Consider the following 16,701-nt stretch of genomic DNA (forward strand, 5'->3'; position numbering starts at 1 on the left):
AACATAGCATCTATCCAAAACATTACAGCACTTTAACATTGAAATACGACTGAGATCAGCTCTCTCCCCTCACAGTTTTTGGATATTTAAAAAAAAAAAAAAAAATGTTTTTTGGCCTGGACTCTTTTTTTTTGAGTACATCTGTTCAGGTCCGAAAGCTGTAATCCAGAGAATGAAATTATATTCCCGGGAAATTGCATTAATACAGAGAAGACATTTGGCCAGATAAGAAGGGATTAAGTGCAGGAAAAATTTACAGTTCAATGTTTGATCCACAAATTAAGGTTATTGCCACCACTTAAAATGATTCCCGGTGTGTGTGTTCTGCGTTAAGAAGACTTTCACATACAGTCATGTTTATCTTGAGCAGTGGAAGCACTTTGCAAGATAAGCCTGACAAACAGGCCTATATAAGTGCCCTATAAAACTAGTATACATGCAAACACTTCCCTGTGTCGGGAAATAAAGCAGCAGAACAACAGGCCTCATCTCAGTTGTGTGCCAGCACCCAGATCAAGAAATATGTACTGTATAACATATTTGCATTGCTCATTTCCAAACAAAGAGTCACCGATACCTTCTTGTGTGAGGGTTTGTGATGCTACACATTTAGTCCCCTTGATTTCAATGCTGTTTATCCATCTTGTGCACTAACACTGTGTAATGCTAATAATAAAAAAGCACAGGATACATGTAATTAACATTGTTCTCTGTCTGTCTCACAGGATTGGTGCAGAAGGGCGCAGCGGGGGGGCAGAGAGGTGAGCGCATGAGGAGAGGGCGTCCCAAGACCCCCGTCTCCACACTTCGCGCTCGCACACACACATTCGCGGACACACCGCACCTAGCAACCCTCCAGCCACCATGGTAAAAACCCCTCATCTTCTATTTGTGTGGCTGGTTAAGCAACATGGTTTTGTTTGCATAAGGTTAATGTCTAAATTGTGAAATCTCCCTTACATGTGTTTCTGTCCAAACCGCTCTAATCTAAAACCAGCTGAGATGTGATCGAGAAAATGTGATGAGAGCTTGCAAGAAAGAGAGAAAGTGGGGGTGGGGGGGCGGAGATCAGCGTTTGATTAATGTCCCTTACCTCCGGCTTGTGGGAGCAGGGTCTCATGGGAGTGTAGGGCTGTGCTTTTTGAATTATTAAAGTTTGAGAGTTGGGGGAGGTTCATAAATAACCCAACGTAATGAGCGCCCTGCTAGCGTGAGCTCTAAAGCTAACCCAGCTTTGCCGCTGCAGCCGGGGTGACCTTGGAAATGCACACGCAAGCGTATACATGCAAGTACACTCAAGCGCTTCCCACTTCGCTCACTCTAGTGGCTCTCTGTGTCTTCTGCGGATGTATCTGTATATTGATTTATTGCACACATAACGAGGTGACCTTCCTGCTTTCACTTGACTTCCTATCTAATTGTGGCCAAAGTGGCAGAGCCCACAGATACACACGCAAACACACACAGTGCACTAACACACACTCTGGCTGTGTGTCAGCATGACCCTGCACTGTGCCAAGGAAATGGACTTTCAGGGGACAAAATGCACATAGTGCTCTTATGCAACGAATGGCAGTCTGAAAGTGAATGCAGAACTTTGAGGATTGTGTTTTTGTCTTGTAGGAAGGTTCTGTGTTTTGTAGCTGAGCTCTGTGAAGAGAAAATCTTGTGTAATTTTTAATATCACAGAAAATGATTTCAACTCATCCTTTAATTTAAAAGACAAGCAAACAATGGGCACATACTCCAGTGAAGGAGGTATCACAATAAATGTTAAAATACACACTTTTGGATATTTATATATATATAATTTTACCTTTTAAAAAAGCTGGTGCACATGCTGCTTTTATAGATATACGTTATAAACAACTCAAACTCCTCAGTGCTCGCAGAGATAAGCAGCATTTACTATTGATGCAGTGCATATATTTATTTAATAAAAAAATGCAGTCCTTGTTATTCAGTTATTGAATTATGCCAAATCGTGATTTCGGTTTGATTTTGATTAATCGTTCAGCCCTAGTGTATATGCATTTTTAAAGTGGTGTTCCCCAGGTCTGTGTTCTGGGGCCGCTTGAGATTTACAAACTTCACGCATCAGAGAGCTGCTCATGCACACTGTCACAGTTTGTTTGTGTCAATCTCATCACACATACATATGCATAGGCTCATCAAGAAGACCTGCATCATTTGACAGCTGTTTGTGGTCAGCTCATGTCTATGCCTATGAGTCTATAATAAGTAGCCGCAGAGCTTTGCAGATCATTGCCTGCCTGGAAGACATTTTAATTAGGGGTGTGTAATTAATTTAATACTGAACACTGACCTCAAATATATATACAGAGACAACACATAATGCCAGGACCCCTTATGTGGTTATTTAATCCATTTGATAAGCAGAGCAGGAGCCATAAATACACATTGCTAAATACAAACAGTGCTACAACAATATTATTACTGTTGTTGTATAATATTATTATTCCAAATCCTCATGCCCCCTTAATTTAAATGGGCTTGATCCATCTGTGAGTATGTGTGTGTGTGTGTGCCCATCTTACTCCATTCGATTGAGATCTGTTTGTCTGAATATGTCCCCAGTGTGCCATTCGTTAATCTAGTGGTTTGATGAAACCCTCTGTTGCTTGATTGTACTTGATCTCTCTCTCTCTCTCACACACACACACACACACACATACACACACGCATGCTCGCTTTTTCTCTTTTTCAATCTGCCCCCAAGTTCCACAAATCCATCCTAAATCAAAGTGTTCAGGATTCCTTTTGGAATTTTCGTCAGAATTTGGAATACCTCCTGAAGGATCCTATTAGAATCTGCTTAGAATCAACTAATATCCTACTCTGTGAGAATCCATTTTTTCTGTTAACCTCTGATTAGTTCTTATTAAGATGCTTTGGATCTAGTTCCAAATTATAATAGAAAGTCCACTAACAAGTCTTTACTTTCCTGAGCAGGGAATGCAAAATGCCATTCAAAATTTTTATAGCCCTAATGTGTAGAGCTTTAGCAGTATTGTATTACAACAAATCTACATTGAGCTCCAGAGCTTTTTTTTTTCCATTTTCTTTCAATTTAAATTTCACACTTCCATATGGATTAGGCTGTCATTTCATTATCCTTTTATTCAAAGTTAAAGGGATGGTTCACCCAAAAACAAAAGTTCTGTCATCAGTTATTCACCTTCAAGTTGCTGGCAGCCATTGGCTTCCATAGTATTTTCTTTTCCCTACTATGGAATTCAATGGCTACCATCAACTGAAAGAGTTACCCAGACTATTCAAAATATGTTATTTTGGGTTCAACAGAAGAAAGAAACTCATACAGGTTTTGAACAACTTGAGGATGAGTAAATTATGACAGAATTTTCATTTTGGTTGAATCCTTTTAAATAGTAACATTATTACAAAATTTGTTTCAGTCATTAAAAATAATGATTCAGTTATGATATTGCGATTTGTTTACCATAGCAGCACAATGTGTTTTATGAGGTAGCTGGAAAATACCCAACATCATTTTCTCTGTGTACCTCACACATACTAAGCGTTTCAATCCTTATCCATCCTTTCCCTCGATCTCTTGTGTGATTAAGATGCAGTCTCTCTGCTCCTCCTTAGCTATTTTACACTCTTTTACACTTCCCAGTATGTTTTACGGCCGCTCGCAGGCGGCCATTAGGAGCGCCTCATAAACCCTGCGCACTGCCTGTTAAATACTGGCCCGATGCCATCAAGAGGCCACTGTCACTGCTGCTAACGCACACACACAGATATGCATCTTTATATCACAGCCACTCTCTGCTGCAGATACCCTGATTCACGCTCACCCAGGCTGCCTTTAATTTTCTCAAACATGCGTAGTTTGTCTCACTCTGCATCACACTAATTGATCAACTCTTCTAAAGGTTGCAGCCTTCAAACATCAGCTTTTCGCACTCGACAAACCAGCCCAGCTGTCTGGTAGAAGTCACCAGTGTAAAAATGTCACTGAGTGAACTCCGATTGAATTTATTTTTTCTTTCTTGCTAGTTAAACAACAGCTGCCGTTCAGAAGATGGATGCACGGTGTGGTTTTTATGTCTATATTGCGTGAAAGGTCACACCCCCCAGGGGCTGCAGCGCTGCTGATGTAGCTTTGATACGCTATTGAGCATGTCTGCTGTCGAATAGAGAAATGCTACAAGAAGAGCAACAGAATGAAAATGACAGCATTAGGGAATGGATCTGGTATTGAAAAGCTGATATCAAGGAGATTCAGGCCTGTGAAGGATGATGAATGAACTGATAGGAAGTTTTGATTGGCAGTACACGCCTACCTTTTTGAATCTGTCGTAGAGGTTTTCTGTATTTTGCTGCATGCTGCTACAGAGACTAACTCTCAATGCACAGAAATCTGAACAGTTTTCTTTTCTTGGTTTTACATAGTCTTTTCAGTTACTTTTGGTAGCTGACAACTCATGTCCCCTAAATTTAAAAATAGGGAACATATTTAAAATAAATAAATAAAAAACTATAACTGTTAACTGTTTTTATTGTGCAAGTCTCTTTTTTATTGTAACTGTCTTTAAATTGTTTGTTGAAGACAAGTGTCCACATGCTGCAACCCTCTCAGAGTTACTGCATCTCTTTAAACGGCATTACTTTCATTCGTTTCAAATTTTTATGCATCTTAACCATTTATGAAACTGTCCTGTGTTTGCATTATCGCTGTAATTAATGTTCACATGCACTATAATTAGGAGCAAATCATGTCAAGAAAGCTTAATCACAGTAAAGTGGTGCTGATGAATTGTAGGAGACCGTTTAGTGGCTGTTCTCTGGTGTACCAATGTTTGGTTGAACCCGTGACCTCTGATGTCAACAACAAAATATATAGAGAACATCCTGTTTCAAAAGTTAACTAAAACTAAAACCATAGAAAATGTCATTACTTTAAATAAATTAAACTTTAATATAAATGTTAAAAAAGCAATATAAAGAAACTAATAACTTGCCAAGGCAACATTTCTCATTTTTAAGACTGAAGTACTAAAAAACTAAAACTAAATAAAACTATATTCACATAAAAAAAACTTAGAAAATTACAAAAACACACAACAAAATTACTAAAACTTTACAATTAAAATGAAAACAGAAAATAAAATCTAAATGAAAGTATTAGCAAAAGTTATAATAGTATATCATTGCTGATATTTTAGTGTCACTGAGATATTGTAGTTAATATTTTGGATTTGATTTTATGTTTTAATTTTAAATCTAATTAAAGGTTTAGAAACTTTGTTGTGTTTTTGTCATTTTATTAGTTTTTGTATATTAAAATGAGAAATGTTGCCTTGGAAACTATCTGTTTATATACAGTATATATATATATATATATATATATATATATTAAGTTAACATTTATTTCAAATTTTCAATTATTTTCAGCTGTGAGTTCCATAATGGGGGCTGCTGGTTAACAGGTTAACTATAATAACTCTGTATCAATGAGACTTAAATAACAGTTTTGTTAGTTGCATTTAGTTCTTTTCATTTAGCATTATTTTTCAGTACAGACCTGTGACTCATTTTTAGGTCACGTCCCATCAGTTGAGAAGCACCACCTTAAATGCTAATGCAGTAAGTGAGGATTTGGTGGTTATTAGATCTAGTCCTGAAGTGGGGGATGTTACATGAGAGACTGACGGTGGCTGATGAAAGACTGAAGACTGAAGGATTGTGGGTAAGCGGGAGCGAGAGGGCTAATCATGTCTGATTAGAAGAGGTTGTCGGGTGACTGTCACCGAGCTCAAATTGATTTCCACCCGTGAGGATGATGTAGAACACGCTGACACTCACAGACACAGGTTTTATACAGCACGTCCCGGTCTGATGGCGTGTTCCCGGTGGGTCCGGGGGTGACATATGGCTTTAGACACAAATACAGTACATGAACCTGTTGCTGTGAACTCTGTAGATGTTTCTTCTCTAGACGTTTGTTTTGCAATCGAGGCAAGCAGAGTTTGATTGATTAATGTTTAATTTGGCGCTGAGCGCTTTGCTCTAACCTTGCACGTCTGTCTCACACACACACACACACACACACACTTTACTTTAGGAGATAAATTGAAGAAGTCAGCCAAGGTGATCTTCTGAAGTTGTTAACATAGCAGAGTGTGTCTAACTCACCTTTATCAGTGTTACTGGTGTGTTAATGCTGGCAATTTGTCCTGTGGAAATAATGTTTATGTAAACACACACACATATGTACACACTACAGTTCAAAAGTTTGGGGTCGGTCTCTTATGCTCAGGCTGCATTTATTTAATGAAAAAAAAACAAAAAAAAAAAAATAAAACATTACAAATAAAAAAAAAATTTAAAAAAAAAAACTGTTTTCTATTGTAATATATTTTCAAATATAATTTATTCCTGTGATCGAAGCTGAATTTTCAGCATCATTACTCCAGTCTTCAGTGTCACATGATCCTTCAGAAATCATTCTAATATACTGATTTACTGCTCCAAGAAACATTTCTGATTATTATCAATGTTGAAAACGGTGATGCTGCTTCATTTTTTTGTGGAATTCTGTGATTAATAAAAAATTCAAAAGAAAAGCATTTATTTTGAAATAGAAATATTTTGTAACATTATAAATGTCTTCGCTGTCACTTTTGATTGTGGTAATAAAAAAAAAAAAAAAACGACCTCAAACATTTGAACTATAGTTTAACATAATTATTTTTTTTATTATTATTCTGACAGTCATTTCCTCCAAATTTCAAATTAAGTATTTAATTTTCTGTGTGTAAATGACATTTTGAACATTTTGGGAATGGAATTGCCAACTCTTTTGTTTTGTTAAAGATAATTTCACAGCTAATATTTGATGTATCCTTAATACAAACAATCAATACTCACTTTGAATTATTTGACAAAATTACAGCCTAATAACACATTAAATATGTTTATGTGTAGAGGCAACCACTGCATTTTAATCATGATCCAAACAAAGATGCTGCATACATGCAACATGAGCAGTTTATAATCTAAATTAGATTGTATAATTTAGAAATTTGAAGCAAAAACAGAATGATTTGACTTCAGTTTTGTGGAACTATACATAAAATACATACGATTTTTAACTGGCTCGCAGTTAACCTTTACATCCCTACACACTACCAGACTCAAGTTGTTCTGATCACAACAAACTCGTGCAGAAACGTGTGCACTGTTGCTAGGAGACGCAAGACAAATGATCAGAGTCTGTGACCATCATACGCTACGTGATTTTCTATAAAATCTGTCAACTCAAATCTGCAGACTGGCTCTGACTTTCGACAACTAGCATCGACTTCTCCAGACTGTAAATCGGCAGTAAATCGGTGCAAATATCTTGTGGTGTGTTCCAGCCTTAATGTATCTTTTCTCTCTGTCAGAGGTCCATTCGGTCGTTCGGGAACGATGACCGTCACGTCATGGCCAAGCACTCCACCATCTACCCTTCCTCTGAGGCCCTGGAGGCCGTGCAGAGCCTCGTCTCCACTGTAGAGCGCGCCCTGAAACACGTGTCTGATTGGATGGACCAAACTCAAGCCAGCCAATCAAATCAATCAAATTCAGCAAGCACACAGGAGGAGGAGACGGAGGCCAGCGTGGACGAATTGCCAGAAGGCAGCACAAAGTGAGTGCATGCTGGGAAGTAGACAGATTTCTGCAAAGAAGTTGTTTGTTCTTGATTTATTGGATCTACATATTGCTTGTTATTAATTCAGATCATATTCATATTTTGTGTTGTCTCAGCGAGGACAGCAGCTGTAGTAGCACTCCCAGTGAAGGACGGGTGTTGTGTGGAGTGATTAGGATCGGTCTGGTGGCCAAAGGCCTCCTGATTAAAGATGACATGGATCTGGAGCTGGTGCTCATGTGCCGAGAGAAACCCACCGAGACTCTGCTGTGCACCGTCTGTGACAACCTCCCGCAGCAGATCGAGGTAACGACACACACTCAAACCACACAACCTCCTGTACTGCTGGAGATTTGATCTGCCGTGGCTAAATATACACCCAAAGACCTTAAAAATAACCTTATTTTTATTGTTTGCATTTAATCTGTTGAAAGACTGCACTGCAGTACACTGCCGCAGGTTTTCCCTGAAGAACAAGAAACGCTTGCTTGCCATTGACCAGTGTTTATCTGGATTTAATCTGTTGCTCGGTAACAGTGAAGAATATTTTATAATAATGCACTTGTTAAAATATGCTTATAAAAAAGTGATTACCAAACAAATACTGTTGCAATTTTTCCTGAAACAAGCTCAACGGCTTCTGAAATTTACATTATTTGCAATATTTAAACACAAATGACAAAAAAAAAAAAAAAAAACGTTTTTTAAATACTTTTTTATAAATCTTAGCAGTTTTTATCATTAACTAAAACTATTAAATATAATTTTTGTTAATTCAAATAAAGCTGATATTTACATATTAAAGAAAATAGATTAAAAAAAATCTTAATGTTTCCTTTGCATCTAACTGAAAAAATAAGTTTATTATTTATATATATATATATATATATATATATATATATATATATATATATATATAATCTGAATAGATTTATAAATAAAGTCTGAATAGAAATAAAAATGACAAGCACATTAAATTACTAAAACCCAAACGAAAATAAAAATGTAAGTAATAAACACAATAATATAAGAAATAAATATGTATATATGTGTAATAAATAAATGTAATAAATAGTAAATATTATGGTAGTATATAAATAATACTAGAGCAACACTGATTTATTTTCACTTACAGTACGTATCGGTTCATGCGAATGTTTTCAGTAATTAATTTAGTCTCTGGTACAAGAACTGGACAAGTTTCTATTGGACAAGACATTCTAGAGCAGGGATAGGCAACTCCGTCCTGGAGGGCCACTGTCCTGCAGAGTTTAGCTCCAACCCTAATTAAACACACCTGAACAAGGCAATCAGTGTTTTCGGGATTACTAGATAGATACAAGCAAGTGAGTTTTTATGAGGGCTGAAGCTAAACTCTGCAGGATAGTGGCCCTCCAGGACCGGAGTTGCCTATCCCTGTTCTAGAGGGTTTAAAAGCAAAAAGAAAGCAAAAATGTGTATTTTTGCACTTAGGAATTCTGACTAGTATTGTTTTTGGCAGCCTGTTTTAATTTTAGTTTTAGTCTAGTCTGTGTGAAGTTGTCATTTTGTGTCTGTTGACAATTACTCCTCGTTGCTGCCCTGTCTTTTCAAAGAATAGTACAATGGCGAACGCGACAAGTATAAAAGCCTCGTCCGTTTGGGAAGATGCGCTCGCAAAGCAGAGCCAGGCGAAAGTATAAATCCCGATTAACTTTGTTTGTTGTCGTCTTCTAAATAATACCGCGAGTGGGGCTTGAGGAAGTGACGTCGCCTGCGTCTGCGCAGTGCGACCTGATGCAGTCCCTGAAGTGAGACACAGGAAACAGAAAAACTGCAAAATAATAATAAAAGCACGGCTAAACGAGACAAAATAACATTATAACATTTTGTTTCGTCTCATTTTAGTCAACAAAAATGAAGAGACATTTTAGCATAGTTTTAATTTTGTTAACCACATTTAGTCTCGTTTTTATTCGTCAACAATATTGCATTATACATTTAATTATAGTCATTGTCACATGACCAGCATTTACGTTGCGTCTCATCTCGTTTTTGTCACGTGATAAAGGTTCGTTGACGACGATATTTAGTCATAATTTTCGTTGATGAAAGCAACACTAATTCTGACATCAAAAAAAAAAAAATATTTGAGCTTTTATAAAGCTTTATTCTACTGGTTCATGCTGGTAAACTTTCAATTTTGTTACGAATGTTATTCCTGTGAAAGGAATTTGCACCATTGCAACATCTGTTACTGATTTCTTGGCCCTTTCATGTGGAAAAATATTGTTTTTACCAATATTACATGATCAGAACAAGAATATTTTGATGTAACTTTTACAAGGTCATAAGTGAGTCTATCACACTAGTCTCAAAGTTTAACATATAAAGTGTTGTGAATGAATTTTATGTGATACTGAATATCTGAATGTATTTTACACTGCTATAGTTATGAACTCAATGGTGGTGCAGTGTTTATTAAACATTGCAGATTTCTATACAGAAAAATTGCATCATCCATAACAGACCTGCTCTATTTATATTCATCATGTGTAATTAATATAAACCTGCCAGCAACCAGCTTCCCTAATAAGACACTTAGGACAGGCCAGGGGAACGGGGTGATCAGCGGCGACCCCAGTCTGAGCCTTCCAACCACACACACACACACACACACACACACAACAGACACAAATCCCATTAAAGTAGACTGTACTGCCAGCAGGTCAAGTCTCCGTATAATGGATCTGTTCTTAATGGAAACAGCAGTTGACTACTTTTCCTTTGTCTACTTGCTTCCTCTTTCTCTCCCTATCAGTCAGAACCGTTACTTCAGCGATTGAGTGATAGATATGCACATTTCCTGTCTTTGCTCTGTGCTCAAGCATATGAGTGTATGGAGGAAATGTGCTCTGGCCACACACACACGGGTCACTGTAGGAGATGTCACTGATGTCTGGTTTACATGAAAAAAGCAGGCAGATTGAGAATGTGTGGCTGGAATTAATTGAATGGATTAGAGAGGCGTCCCCCACATCAGACCGAATCACAGTAAACATTAAAGCAAGCATCTGCGCTGTCTATGTCCCACCTCGGATTGTAAACGCATTGTGACCAGCTGTGCACATGTGATGCCAAACACTTAACTTTTCAATTCTTGTCCAGTTTGCTTTAAAGTAAAAAGTGTGTTCTGCGATTTAAATTCTATAAACTCTACTGTATGATATTTGATATGCACATGTCTAAGGGCCCCTAAATAATCAACATGATCAATCAACCTTTTAGAGTAATTGTAAAAATGTTGGTTCGTGTTGGTTCAAATATCATTGTTGTATGTCTATATAGTACATCAAATCATTTCCAAATAAACCAGCAAGAAATTTAATTTTTCCATGATACGATCCAGTTAAATACAGTAGGTCACAACTATACACTACTATAGAATCAAGTATCCTCATTGTTTTTTAACATTTTGACCTTTGACCTCTGAACCCTACAGAAGTTGACAGAGGACAAGTATGAGGTACAGAGCTCTATTCCCGAGGCAGCCATCGTGGTCTGCACTAAGACAGAGCCCAAACTCACGCTGAAGGTGACGCTCAGCTCCCCGCAGATGAGAGACGACTGCGAGACAGAGGAGCAAGGTTTGTGCCTGCATGTGGCCATCGTTTCCCTTTTCATTTGGGAAACAGGAGGTGAGGGAGGGGATGGATGAATGTGTTTGTGTATGTGTGGGTTAGTGATGGTCCATTAGAAGAAAGAGCTTTCATCTCATCCTTACTCTGCATCCAGAACACACTCTCAGGGCCGCACACAGCGCTGGACTCATCTCATAGTCAAAACACACACACACACGCAGAACTGATTCAGCAGCAGGTTGAGTGGTCTTCATGCTGCCAGACTCTTGACCCGCGGGAGGAGCGAAAGAGAGATAAAAGACATTATAGCATGAAACCAAATGTTCAGTCAAAAACAATATAAGGCAGGATGTTTATTCACTACTTAGGGCAGTAAGAGCAGCCCAGTGCATTTTGGGTATTATTCTGTCAGGGACACCAGGTGCACATGTTGTTTTCATGCCTTTAATCCATCAGTTAAAAGGATAGCTTGCTGATAAATGAAAATTCTGTCTTTATTTACTCACTCTTATGTTGTTTCAAACCTGCATGGCTTTCTTTCTTCTACAGAACACAAAATATACACTTTTTTAAAAAATATAATGCAAGTTAATGGAGTCAAAAAGCACAACGAACCCCAATGACTTTTATTGTATGGACAAACAGACATTTTTCAAAATATCATCTTTTGTGTCCTCAGAAGAAAGTAAGTCATACTGATTTGGAATGACACGAGGGTGAATAAATGATCGATTCAGCTTCCTGTTGGTTATTGCTGATACACAGGCACTTGAGCTCAAGAAGTCATGATGGAAGGGTGTTATTGGAGTTTTTGGTGCCGTGACCCGTGACTGACTGCTTAGACAGCTGAAGTGGTTGTATCCTTAAAGGACAGCGTTTAGGTTATAACAGTTAGAGCTGCAGTTGATGTGAAATGTGCTGTTTCTCTCCCTCACATAAATGTACACACTCTCATGCACATTTGGTCAGGGGCCACGTTTAAATCCATTACATGGATCCACTCTGTAAATGTCAATCTAAAATCAGCACCGTAAAAAAATTCCATCTGGGTTTAACATACGGTCACATTTAGCATTGGATTTCACCAGTGCTACATACAGTCATTTTAACAAGAATTCCCACAATAAGGAAATTCACATGAAGGTGAAAGATTTCCCCACACAGATTTTGTTTGTGGTGTAAGCTGGTCAAGTGGATTGGCCATGTTGACCATCGGAAAGCTGCTTGGTTTAGAAGTGACTTTTATATAAGCTTTGCTTCATACATCACTACACTATTGACAATAGACATTGGACCTTTTTTATGGTCGCACCTTTAGTTATGGAGTAACCTAGCTATACGTATTTTTAATTTTTAACCTAAATCAATTTACTCTTTAAATAATTAAGCTGACTGTAGTAGATGTTCTTATAGCACCAGTTGTACTTGCGTTTAGTGATACAGGCCAATATTTGGCCAGATTCGTTATCTCACCTACTGAGCTAATGAAAGAAAAACAGATAAAAATCTGCATTGTTAATGAATAAATGGTCCATTTTGAAACATTTCAATGAATTTCAAGTAAATGCTGTGTAAAGACAAAAAAATGTAAAAATTTTAAGCATTATGTCGGCCACCTTGCTCTCGATTTATTGATATCAGTATTGGGAAAAAAAATATTTCAGTTGACTACTATTTATTTTTGTTTATGATTTTTCAAAATCAGTGCTGCACAAAATAACTAGAAGTATTTGCATTGCATTAAAGGGATATTAAATGAGGGGAAAAAAAAGTTTTTTGAAGCGTCAACTTGATTTATATGCCTTATATGATTACTTACATAAGTGGATTATTATTCTGTGAATCTTTCTTTGTGTTCATCAGAAGAAAGGGTGGAGTATTCTTTTAAAGGGATAGTTCACCTAGAAATATATATATTTATTTTTTTCATCATTTACTCCCCCTTAAGTTGTTACAAACTGTATGAGTTTGTTTCTTTTACTGAACACATAAGAAAATATTTTGAAGAATGTGGGTAACCACACAGTTCCTAGTCCCCATTGAAATCCATAGTATATTTTCCATACCATGGAAGTCAATGGGCACCAGCAAATGTTTGAGTAAATGATGACAGAATTTTTATTTTTGGGTTAACTTTAAGGCCAATGTGCCTTAATCTTGTTCTCTCGTTTTCACATACACACTCATTTTCTGATGGGTTTGCTCACCCTGCCATCCTCTTTGATGTAGATTGTTAGAAGCAGGGGGAGGAAAATGAAAGAATGTATCCAGGTTGAGGAATCAATACCTGTGGCAGCACACACCTCATCTATCTAGCAGACGTATCAGATGTGGACACTGCCCCTGGAGTGTGGGATGACAGATGACAGGAGGGAGGGAGAGATGGAGCGATGGGTTGTAGATCATGACAGGAGCACCTCGTATTTCCCCGACTGGGTCAGGGGCCCTGTCCCATTGAGTTACGGCTCAATCTCAGGACCGGCCCGAATGGGCAGTACTCATCAGCTCGCACACAGGCACACACATGCATAAATGACACAGACACACACACACACATAAAAATGTAATATTAGAACATGCCTGGGTTGTATTTCACCCCATAAATTTAAAGAAAGAAAGAACATGAAGCTTGTTTTAGAATCATAAAATATTTAACATTATGGCAATATTTCATGACATTTAAGCACATTTTCCTCCCAGTTCTTATTACTATAATGCTAAAAAATACATATTCTCGTTACTTAAAAAATATATATATTTTAAAAAGATTAAATCAAATTAACTAGAGGTCTCAGACTTTTGGACCCCACTGTGTGTCCCAGACATGTTTTTACACCCGTGTTTGTGCTGTATATTTGTATGATTCGATTAAGAGTGCCCTGTAGCATTTGTCTCATTGTGAGTGTGTGTAAGTTTGTGTAGTGATTAATGATGGATTGATGTTGATTTTTGCGGTATTTGTGTGTGTGTGTCATTGATTGGAGGGCAGGCTAAACTTTTATCACTCTGACAGATCTTCCTCTTTAACCATCCTCAGCTGGGCTGCTCTGATTAAAATCCAGAGAGGAATTATGAAAGAGTAATGCTTTAGATATTGTCATATAATCTCTAAATAACCCCTCATGATTAATACCCCGTACACCTGCACACCTTGTCCTGGATTTACACTGCAGCAGACATTTCTGTCTTTTATCTGTTTGTTTATCTGCAGAGGAACACAGTGTTATGGGCTCACTGAAACATCACCTACCGAGCCAATGAAAAAAATAAAAATTCAAACAAGTTAAAGAATGAACCTGATGTATTGTTTGGGTGGGAGAGATGAAGAAAAATGTGAGTGTGTGTCGTGTGCGAACGATCTCTTCTCTTGTTGTGACTGGTCTATAACAATACCCACTGCATGTCTTCATTATTCCAGTGTCAATCCAAGCACAAACTGGCACTGATTCGCTGAAGTTGTTAGCGTGTGTCGCTGCTTTTGACGTTAGTGCCTATCCAGAAATGCCACAGGAAATGAGAAAAATCTGTCTCTGCCCGTACTCAAATGCTGTGTGAAGAGATGAAATCACAGCCAATCAGAAAGTATTTGATTTTTATATATACAGATGTTTCTTCAGCTGTAGTCAGTCTGTGGAGTTTTCGAAACTAAACTTAACTTTCTTAAAACATACTTGTCACTCTCACTAGTTTATGTTGTCTATTAACAATCTCTAACACGGGATATACACTACTGTTCAAAAGTTTGGGGTCAGTAAGTGTTTTTTTTTTTTTTTTTTTTTTTTTTTTTTTTTTTTAAGATATTCAAGATATTAACGCTGATTTATATTCATACAGTATAAAATATACTGTATATATACTTATATACTATTTTAAGATTTATAACATTACAAAAGATTTCTGTTTCAAATGACTATTCTTTTGAACTTTCTATTTATAAAAGAATCCTTAAAAAAAGGTATGAATGTGTTTCCACAAAATATGAATTGGCACAACTGTTTTCAACATTCATAATAATAAGAAATGTTTTAAATCAACATATTATAATGATTTCAGAAGGATCTTGTGACATTGATAAATTTTTGATTATTTAAAAATATATATATAAAAAACAGATTTAAATTGTAATAATATTTCGCAATATTACAATTTATTTTATGTTTTTCTGAGCAAATAAATGCCGTCTTGGTGAGCATAAGAGACGACTTTCAAATCCATATTAAAAAATCTTACTGACCCCAATTTTTTATGGAAGTGTATGTTTGTTTTTTCCCCCTAACCATTTTTCTGAACCAACAAATGCCATTTACTCCACATCTCAAATTATGGATTGTCATTTCCAACATCGGAAAAAAGAACATAAAAATAAATTGATAATCATTTTTAAATTAAATCTTATCAAATAAAACCCTTAATCTTGCCAATTTCATAATTAGCAGTATCTTAAATATAATAATAATAATAATAATAATAATAGTAATAATAATAATTTCACAGTTTTGTATAGTTAGAAAAATAAAAATAATACAGTGCACTATAAATTGCACATAAATATTAAATACACTTCCAGGAGCTTTATTGCAACCTTAATTCACCAAAATAGTTAGTTTTCATAAAAAAAAAAAAAAAAATTAAATTAAATTAAAAAATACAAAATCTTGTTTTTCATAAAAATGAACACTTTATGGCCGTAAAAGTGCCTGAAATTATATAAACACCACTGCTTCTGTGTTGGGATTTTGGACCAAACAGAGTGTGCTGTGGGCGGAGCTAAAAAAAAAAAAAAATAGAACAAAGTAACCAAAACTGTATTGTTGGTTGTAAATTTTGTGGCTCTTTAGGCCAAAACATTCACACATGAACTCACATTAATACCGAGGATGCTGTATTAAGGCGTGCCTGGGTAGGATAGTATGTAACGCCAATTGAACAGCTTCGTTCAGCCTTTTTTTTTTTTTTTGTAAGCTGGGTTTAGATTTTGTAACACTTGGCACATGCGAACACCTTCTGCGAATCCTTCCTCCAGTTTCCAGCCAGCCAAGGAGATGCACTGAGCTCTCATCTCTTTTGGATGCACTGGACCACCTCAGCCGATTGGCTTCTTCTTTTCTCCTTCCTGCTGTGCCTTAACAGCCCCCTCCCTCATCACGTGTACGTATGTGTGTGAGCGTGCCTGTCTACGCGTGTGTGATTTGATTTCCTGTCCCGTTCTTCTCACCGATAGAGAGCGTTGAGTCGAGCGAGCCGGCGGACCTGTTGGATAGACAGAGGTGCCTGGTGGCGTTGGCCTCTCTGCGACATGCCAAATGGTTCCAGGTTGGCGCTCACTTCTTCTCATTGTTATTGTAGCCTTATGACCCAAAACTACATGCCATTTTCCTCAATTTCTTCCAGCTCTCT

General features: G+C 37.0%; 1 protein-coding gene across 5 annotated transcripts in view; it reads left to right on the top strand.

Annotated features, from left to right (window-relative positions):
• Positions 1-16,701, top strand: part of LOC109072562 (spermatid perinuclear RNA-binding protein-like) — an 83,316-nt gene that overhangs the window by 43,499 nt on the left and 23,116 nt on the right. For all 5 annotated transcript variants that reach the window (XM_042764781.1, XM_042764779.1, XM_042764777.1 and 2 more), the window contains exons 3-7: positions 726-867; positions 7,437-7,681; positions 7,801-7,990; positions 11,166-11,310; positions 16,526-16,617. In XM_042764781.1, the coding sequence (XP_042620715.1) occupies positions 865-867; positions 7,437-7,681; positions 7,801-7,990; positions 11,166-11,310; positions 16,526-16,617 (675 nt within the window). In that variant the 5' untranslated portion in view covers positions 726-864. The remainder of the gene's footprint in view (positions 1-725; positions 868-7,436; positions 7,682-7,800; positions 7,991-11,165; positions 11,311-16,525; positions 16,618-16,701) is intronic.

This window comes from Cyprinus carpio, chromosome A10, assembly GCF_018340385.1.
Source record: "Cyprinus carpio isolate SPL01 chromosome A10, ASM1834038v1, whole genome shotgun sequence".
In the NCBI taxonomy this organism is placed as follows: Eukaryota; Metazoa; Chordata; class Actinopteri; order Cypriniformes; family Cyprinidae; genus Cyprinus; species Cyprinus carpio.